The sequence below is a fragment of the Eptesicus fuscus genome, chromosome 10 (genome assembly GCF_027574615.1).
Source record: "Eptesicus fuscus isolate TK198812 chromosome 10, DD_ASM_mEF_20220401, whole genome shotgun sequence".
Taxonomy (NCBI): Eukaryota; Metazoa; Chordata; class Mammalia; order Chiroptera; family Vespertilionidae; genus Eptesicus; species Eptesicus fuscus.
The window spans coordinates 61,164,415-61,173,579 of record NC_072482.1 but is presented as its reverse complement, the minus strand read 5'-3'; the positions used below and the strand labels follow the sequence as shown (position 1 = coordinate 61,173,579).

Below are 9,165 nucleotides of genomic sequence, written 5' to 3'. Positions count from 1 at the left end.
GTGCCCTGATGGGGAATTAAACCTGCAACCATTTTGGCAAATGGGATGATGCTTCAACCAACTGAGCCACCCAACCAGGGCTCATTGTGCTTTCTTGATGTGATGGTTAATGTTTTAAAAAGATTTTTAAAATTGATTTTTAGAGAGAGAGGAGGGGAGAGGGATGGGATTAACATTTGACTCAGTAGACTGAGTAAAGCAGATTATCTTATCTAACGTAGGTGGAACTCATCTGATCTATTAAAGAGCATAAAAGAAAACAAAAGGGCTGAGTAAGACAGAACTCCTGCTGTCTCAATGGTTTGAACTGAAACATTTTTTTTTTCCTGCCTTTGTTCTCAAATGGAAACATCAGCTCTTCTTGGGTCTTGAACCCCTGGTTCTTAGACCTTTGAACTCAGACTACAGCTACACCATCAACTCTCCTGAATCTCCAATTTGCTGACTACAGATTTTGAAACTTCTCAGCCTTCATAAATGAGTCAATTCATTATAATAAACATTTTTATATTTATTTACTTGCTTGTAGGCCATCTCCCCCACTGGAATGTAACACTATGAGCACAGAGTATTCTGGGTCTTGGAATTGTGTCTAGTGGATAGTAGGAACTCAATAAATATTTGTGGCTGTATGAAGAAATGTGTTGCATGTATTTTTCTAAGGCCCAAGACTAGTAGTCAATTGTGCTTGTGTGCATATTTCTTCATGGATGCTCATAGCACACGTATCTTATCTCCATCCTGTAAGAAGGGAAGGAGAGGAACCATTCAACTATGACTCACACCCACTGGTGGAGTGGGATGCTTAGTCTTTGAGGATCTTAATGCCCTGTGTTTTGAAAATAAGAGTGTCTCAAGAGGGTCTCCTGGGCACACCTTCACTTGCCTCATGAACACAATATACCTTAGAATCCTGTCTAGGAAGAATTTATTTTTTTGAAGGCTGTGCATTTTGCTACAAGACCTGGCCAACAACGATATACTTAGTCAATATAAATTTTCTACATTTGAAATTCTTTCTAGACTGGAAAAACTACAACTAAAAGTTGTGGCTTCAGGATTCACAAATGCACATAGGTAAGAAGAAGGAATGATTTCAGACAACTGCTACAGCTTGTCTTCCAAACCCAGTAACTAAGGAAGTAGATTAATCTGCACCAACAACACCAATAATCTTTTAGTGTCCTGTGAGCGCCGCTACATGAATATATTACCTTCTTCCCAGATTTACGAATATCTGCATTAGGTATTTCAGTGACAATTTATGAAATGTGTGCAAATACATACGATTTTTTACATTAAGATTTTCACAGGAGAGAGATGGTACATAATAAACTTTTAAAGTAAATGTGTTACTACTTCAGCTCTCAGACCGTAGACCACCTGGCAAATGTAGTTCTATAGTCAGTCACATGCGCAAAATTACATTTTTATAATGTGTTTATTTGTGTACAAAATATGTTGTAATTTACTGATGCATATGCAGCAAAATATCATCACATACAACAAAAATACACCCTTTACCCTCCTTCCCCTGCCCTTGTAAATGGCAACACTGTTTTGGCAGCTCAGCAGCTAACAATGAAGTGCTGTAATTAAGCAGTATTGGAATGTGTTCACTTGACAAATGTGATGTACTATTTGAGTATACAACCACATCTTTTGTTAGTTTTCTCACAGGCCAGAAAAGTCCACATCCTGAACACCTCCAGAAGATACAAATAATTTGTATATATATGTACACGTGTATACACTGTATATGTAAAGTGCCACCAAACTTCTTTATCCTCGTGAATTTGTTGTGTGCATGTTTATTCTCTCTTTCTTTCCAAACTCAGGGTCACACTATTGGGATCTCAGAGTTCATCAGCAGGCACCGAGAAGCTCACCATAGGCTGGCTTGTTGGGGGGTGTGGTGTTGGTGAGAGGACGGAGGGGGCCTTCAGACCTCACTGGGAGACCTGGAGCGGAAGGGCACTTTGGACTGGAGACAGCCACAGAACAGGAGCCACAAGGCACGCTGGATCTCCTGGTTGCGGAAGGCATAGATGATAGGATTGATCATGGAGTTGTAGGTGGCGGGCAGCAGAGTGGCGTAGGTGTAGACAGCCGGGTCCTCGCGGCTGCCCACCACGCAGTATATGGCGAAGGGCAGCCAGCTGAGGCCGAAAGTGCCCAGCACCACGGCCAGCGTCCCCACGCCCTTTCTGGTGGCGGCCAGGTGGGGTGGCGCGAGGCAGTGCTGCTGCAGGGCGATCTGGTGTGCGTGGCGCCAGACCACTTGGCAGATGCGCACGTACAGGTGCAACATGACGCCGAAGACCACAAAGAAGGTCGCGGAGAGCAGCGCCACGTGGCTGCGCGTCAGAGGGCTCACCACGCTACAGGTGGCACGCTCCGCTAGGCAGTTCCAGCCGAGCACCGGCAACAGCCCGAGGCCCAGGGAGAGGGTCCAGGTGACAGCGAGCAGAAGGTGCACGCCCAGCAGGGTCCGCCGCGAGTAGTAGGTGAGCGCGTTGTAGAGGGACAGGTAGCGGTCCACGGTTATGGCCAGCAGGCTACTGACCGAGGCAGCAAAGGAGGACACGAGGAAGCCCACTGTGAGCAGGCTCACCGTCTCCGAGGGCACCACGTACTGGAACACGAAGTGCAGGATGAGTCCGCAGCCGGCCAGCAGGTCGGCCGTGGCCAGGCTGCCCACCAGCACAAACATGGGCGTGCGCAGCGCCGGGGAGGACGCGATGAGCGCCACTACCAGCGCATTTTCTCCCGCAATCACCGTCCCCGACACGCACAGCAACACATCCCAGGGATTCACCGCGGACAGCGGCAGCCCAGGCGGTCCCGCGGACATCTGCGAAGACAGCTCCAGCGACCCGTTCGCCACGCCCCCGCCTCCTAGCGCCGCCGCCGCCGCCGCCGCCGCTGCCCCTGCGGGCTGCCCCCAGTCACCGCTGTCCCGCGCTCCTGCCGCCGCCGTGGCCACAGCCGCCGCCGCTCCCTCGACCGCCACTGCCACTACCTGGGACTCGTTGAGCGAAGAGGCGCTCGCGTTCATTGCGGCTGGACACTGCACCCTGCGTGGAGAAGGGACAGTGAGCATCAGGTGTGCGGTTCGGGCTTCCAGGGAACTTCCCCGGGCGCAGGTGTCCCGCTCATATTGCCCATCCCACCCCGGGCCCCAAAGCTGAGCGAGGAAGCAGTGATTGAGAGCCACAAATACCTATTGAATGGGTGAGTGGAACGTACACGGGTGCTCTCACAGATATCTGAGCTCTTGCATAGATACACACACGGATAACATGCACTCACACGCACACAGATTAATCCCGTGAGGGTGACTGCATCTGCACACGCATCCGCCTGCACCGAGCTAAGGGTGTGGGGCCTGGGCGAGTCCCCGCTCGGGCTCTGGGTCAGCGGGTCCAGGGTGTTCGCTTAAGCTGGGAAGCAGAGTCGCTGTCCGCGGTGCTGAAAGCTAAGTTTCTGCATGCGGAGCCCAGCGGTCCTGGAAGCTACAGAGAACCCTGGAAAGGAGGCTTTGGGGAAAGAGAAGTTGGGGTGTCTAGGCAGGGGAAACGTGTGGGGGTCAAGTTTGGCTCCATTTCTCCGTATTAGGAAGGACTCATCCCCGGGCTATCCTTCACTGCTTCCCCTCCCCACACCCTCAAAGTTCCTCTAGCGAGCTGGGCTGCTCACCTGGAGAGTCAGGGCTTCAGAAAGTCTGTGACCATGAGCGCTGTGGTGGGGCGCCCGGCTGCGTCCCCAGAGCGGCCAGAGTCGATGCCTGCGAAGCGGCCAGAGAGGAGCGCTGGGCTCCAGTGGTTGCGCGGAAGCCCGGGAGAGTGAGACACAGTCAGTGGCAGAACAGGCGGTTACGAGCAGCGCGCCCCGTTGGAGATTGACAGGCAGGGTGCGGTGACGTCAGGCTCCTAGCTCCGCATTCGCTTTCCTCACCGCCCATCACCACCCCTTCCTTGTCTCCCCAAATGAGGGCGACTCAGAGGTTTCAAGGAGGGAGGAGATGCAGGAGTGGCTGGCTGCCTCTAGTCCAGAGCCTCCAGGAATGAAATGGGGGGAAAAAGAAGGAGACATAGAAAGGAATGAAGAAGACTTTGAGGCTGGGAAAGAGGGTGAGGTGGGAGGGAAGGGGTGACACTGGAGTTGCATTGGCCAGGCAGCAAAATTAAGAGTCAAAGGTCACCAAGGGGGCCAGGCGAATAAGAAGCCCCGGGGAAGGGGGACATTGGGGCAGGGAGGTCTGAAGGCAGAGTTGCTACCTTGAAAAAAATAATACTTCTTTGGGGGAAGGAATTAATTGGGTGGTGTGTGTGCAGAGGGGTCAGCTTTCTTTTTAAAGGGTATCTGCAGAACAGTGTGTCGAGTAGAGTCAGAGGACATATGCAGAGTTGTGGGGAACCAAGAGAAGATGGGACATTTGAGGAAAACAATCTCTTCTTTTAAAGGTTACCTGTGCAATGCCTCTCTTTCTCCCTCCCTTTCTCTCTCTCCCACTATCTTTTGAACTCTACACAGTAGGTTTCACCATGATCTTCTCAGCCCAATGTTTCCCAATTCCGGAAGCTGATAGTGCTCTTTAATTAAAGACCAGGTTTATGTCTTGTTGGAATACAAGAAAACAGAAAAATGTGATTTACTTTCCTGGCAAAAGACTTTGCCATACTAGTTAGTACTCGATAAAACCAATTGCAGGACAAAAATAGTGATAACTCAGCCGCATCAGACTTCAGTAGGCAAGAGTTTTTTTCAGCCCAGATAAATTACCCTTTTTAGTTTAAAGTTATTTTGTTAGTAAAATACAAATAGTAGACTTCTTCTTCTTTTTAAATCATCCAGAATCTCTGATAGCTGTACTTGGGCAAAAGCTCAAATAGTTAGCTCCATCTAAGGCTCTAAAATAAATGATTGCACATTGACATGATGACATTATATTGAGGCCACAGCCATGATTTTCAGGGTGACATGCTCTAGGCAAAGTGAAAATAGATAATATTTGTTATTGGTCATTTCCCCACTTCTCCCTGAATCTCCTCCCCACCCCTCACCCCCTGGCTTCATTTTGCCTCTAGCTCCAGAGGTCCAAAAATGAAGAAAAAAGAACCACACAAAACCATATAATAGTACTCAGACTGTCTACAGACTCACATGGGGGGAGTGGATTTTTACCTTGGCCTGTTCCCTGTAAGTATGGCCCCCAAGTCCAGACTATTCTTGCCACCCCCCACCCTCTCACTCCCCCTCAATGCAGCTGGACGTAACTGGAAGAAATGAAGGAAACTGTAGAACTATTCAATTCTTTGCTGCAATAGTCAGTGTTGGACCACAAATTAAGTTTACACACAATATCTCCATTTGAAGAGTTTATAAAATTCTCACAGTGCCATTTTCAGGAGCCCCCAAATTGGCTGAAGCTCTAAGTTAAAAGAGTCACTTTAATTTCAGTAAAAGGTTGTCATTTAAAAGCTAAGCATGTTATTTTCAGAGCTCTCAAGTGAACTGTCAAACCACTATAATAACATATTAATCTCAAATTTTCCAAATGATCAAATAGCGGCCCATGGGGAGGAGAATCCTCCTTAATGTCTAAGTGTGTTACATTTTTATATGCCACAATGCAGCAGAAAGTATGGGATTAAACTAAACAAACAGAGATCTTGTGTTTTGGACATCCTTATGCTTTCAACATTGGCAAGAATTGGCTTTTCAGTGGGTTCAGGAGGAGGACAACCCATGCAGAATCATGTTGGCCGGGGGGTTTTAGATTGTCTTTACATCATTACCTCTCTCAAATGCTGGACTGGATCCTTACCCCCTGCCCATGCCCACCCATCTCGGGAGGCAGAAGATGAGAAAGAAGAAAGGTGTGTGGTTCATTGGTTATGGATGAATATTAGATGAACTGCATTGCCTGCTCTGCCCACAGCTCCTCACAAGTACCTACCCTTCCAGTGGTCTCCGGTTCTACTGTGGTTCAGCCTGTGAATCATATGACATTTTCTACCTCAAGCCTAGAACTTGGGAGGAGATTGACCCCTAACCCAAGGCTAGACAAGATCAGTCATCCTTTGATAGTGATCAAATTCCCCTTGAAAATTTGAACTAAGAGACAGTGTGACAATGGTCAGTCAGTGTTGGGTTCTGGACCTGCAAGATTATGATAAATTAGGACTGGAGCACTCATATTGAGCCTTGTGTGAAATAAGTAATCAGAAGAAGCCCACTGTGATGAAAGAAAGAAGCAGGCGTGGAGAGAGGACCAGAGATGAAGGAGATCAAATGACTGAGAGGTGGAAGCAATGACCTCAGTATCTGAGTGTCCGGTTCTTGGTTCTGGAAGTTCAGATCCCTGGATGCCTTGGGATTTGTGTCTCTACCACAAACCTTTATAATCATGAGCTATCTTGAGTGCATTTCTATTCTGGGAATATTTGATAATTGACTGAAACATACAAGTAAATATATAATTGATTGAAACACACAAGTAAACATATTATTCATTCATCAGCTTGTCTGGTCCAGGTTATGTTTTGAGGTGTACAAAGTTTGGTTTCTCGCTTGTAATCACAGGTTAAGCTCACTATTGCCAACTCTGCAACATACTAACATATCATCTGATATTTTTATACTCCAGCACTGTCCAAGCATGAACACAAAAGAAACTTTCCTTGTCTGAGGTTATGCTGCAGAATCACAACCTCTCAACTACAACTCCTTCTCTGTTTCCTATGTGTATCTCTTGCCCGTCTCAGCCTAAGCCAATGGTTCTCAACCCTGGCCGCCCTTTAGAATCACCTAGAAAGCTTTTAAAAACTACCTCCTCCTGAATCACTCACCAGAGATGCTGATTCATTTGGTCTGGAGTGAGGACCAGGCATCGAATTTTCTAAAGGCTCTAATGAAAAGCCAGGGTAGAGAACACGGGTCTAAGCAATCATACAATCTCCTTATCAGTTTAACATGCAGTGAAATAGTGGATTGGAGTTTGAAATAGTTGCATCAAAGGAATTTTAACAACAATCCAGTTTCAAGTCACACTGTAGTTTCAGATTTACGGCGCTAACTAGACCCCCTCGGCAGACCTTTTATTTTTCACACTCACACAGAACCACCTATATGTGGAGCACTCTTGGCTGATACTTGGTTCCCTCTTGGCCCTGATTAACTCAGTGGCCCCATCAGGAGCTCTAAATTCTGGTTGCCCTCAACCCTCTATGTTGCTCTAGACCTCAGTTTCTGCCCCCTTTCTTGTTCTGAGTTCAAGGCCACTTCCCAGGTGTGCCCTCTCCTGGCCCAGTTATTTGCAAATCAATTCTGTTTTACAAAATCAGAGCTGCAGTGGGCCAAGCTGTCTAGACCTTGTGAAACTAGACCAGAAAGACCCATCCTAGCAATCCTGGTCTCTCTCTGAGGATCTACAGACACACACACACACACACACACACACACACTCCCTCAACTTGGTTCTTAGAGACAAGCAGTTCCATTTCCTACTGGGAAGTATAAGTCTATTTGTTGATACACAGATACTTGAGCTGACAGCTTAGGAAGAGGGCAGGTGCTTAGTGAGATGTATAAAGCTGTTATTAAGAAAGATTGTTGCTGAAAGAGGCAGGAATCACAAAGGGCCATTGAATTCTCTACATTGTTTGTCCAGATCCAGGGTGCTGGATGGAGTATAATCTTTTTGAGACACCTGCGGAGACAGATAAATTATATTCAAAATATCCTCTTTTTTTTTTTTATTCCTGACATTGCCTGTCCCCAGTGTCTCTTCTCACCCTCAGGCATCGGTGGTGTGTCACAATGTCCAAGGCACTTATTTTCTCAGCACATTCAAACACATCAGGGATGTTCCTGCTTCATGCCAGGTTAGCTGTCTTCATTCCAAAGGGCTGTTATTCTGGAAGGTCAGTATCACCTGATGTTTCCACCAAATTTAGAAAAGCAGCAGAACACCATTATGACCGTTACACGTCCGCAAGATGCAGAACACTGTGCAGGGCAGTGGACGTGTTTCATTTAACTGAATTGTTGGTGAGCAACATTTTTTTTTTTTTTGCGTGATAAACAAATCAGGAAAAATAATAACATTTTAAGACATATGTCCTTTTTCCATAAAGAACAACAATAACTTTATTGAGTTTCTTGGGTAAAAGTATAAACATACAACTTAGATTATAGATTTATTGAGTAAGAGAATGGTAAGACTGGTTCTATTGGCATACTGGAAAGCTAACACAGAGGCAATCTTCTAATCTGTCATGCCCTGCCTTTGCAAAGTGCTTTGAATCTCACGCAGCGGGTTTATACTCATTGTCTCATTTTGTTCTCTGAAACAATTACATGGAGTTTAGAGTTATTTCCTTTGCAGATGGGGCCACTGAAGTTTAGCGAGGTGAAGCGAGTTGTCCAAGGGCACACAGGACACCAGCAGGTACACTGTGTCCAAGTTATATTGACAGTCCCATGGGAAAGCAAAGCCAGCATCGAGTCAACGTGTGCAAAGCTACGTAGATTTCAAAAACAAAGAGGTTTTGGATAGTTATATCAGAAATGGTGCAGGTTGAATTTTATAACTTTAATATTACTATGAGCAGTAGTTTATAGATGACCTTTTTCTGTTTTGTAAGCCTCCTTGTAAATGTATTGTAAATATATTAAAGAGAATTTTGGAAAAAAAAAACCCAAAACACACACAAAAAAACCCAAAAAACCTCACTCATATTCTTATCAGCTAACTATAATTGCTCCTCCCCCGCTCCTGGATTGTAGACCTACTGAGGGAATGAGCCAGTTCTAATTATTCTTTTCATCAGTATGATCTGGCATAGAGTAGGTACTCAATAAATGTCTATTGAATGACTATTTCCAGAATTTATCTTCATGCATATACATTTTACATGGGTAGATTGTGCAGCGTGCATTTACCATATATACAGCGTACAATTTAAGTTTTCACTTCATAATAAAGTATATGCTGTCAATATTTTTATATGTTGCATTGTAATTATTTTTTATACTTTTGCCTAGTCACCCATGCACTCAGTAAGTATTTACTGAGCACCTACTACATGCTAGACATTGTGCTAGAAAATAAAGATGCCAAAGTATGTGCCTGTCCTCAGGAGCAAATAAACAGATTCT

At 45.9% G+C, this 9,165-nt stretch overlaps 1 protein-coding gene across 1 annotated transcript; it reads right to left on the bottom strand.

The window, feature by feature from the left end:
• Positions 1-1,820: 1,820 nt before the first annotated feature.
• GPR6 (G protein-coupled receptor 6) lies at positions 1,821-3,794 on the bottom strand. The gene is made up of 2 exons (XM_008158013.3): positions 3,700-3,794; positions 1,821-3,077 (listed from the first exon to the last, which is right to left on the bottom strand). The coding sequence occupies exon 2, from the start codon at positions 3,056-3,058 to the stop codon at positions 1,943-1,945; it is 1,116 nt and encodes a 371-aa protein (XP_008156235.2). The 5' UTR covers positions 3,059-3,077; positions 3,700-3,794; the 3' UTR covers positions 1,821-1,942.
• Between the last annotated feature and the right edge of the window lie 5,371 nt (positions 3,795-9,165).

Excerpts from the sequence above, each read along its gene's own strand:
- GPR6 (XM_008158013.3), bottom strand. The coding sequence starts at position 3,058 with ATGAACGCGAGCGCCTCTTCGCTCAACGAGTCCCAGGTAGTGGCAGTG.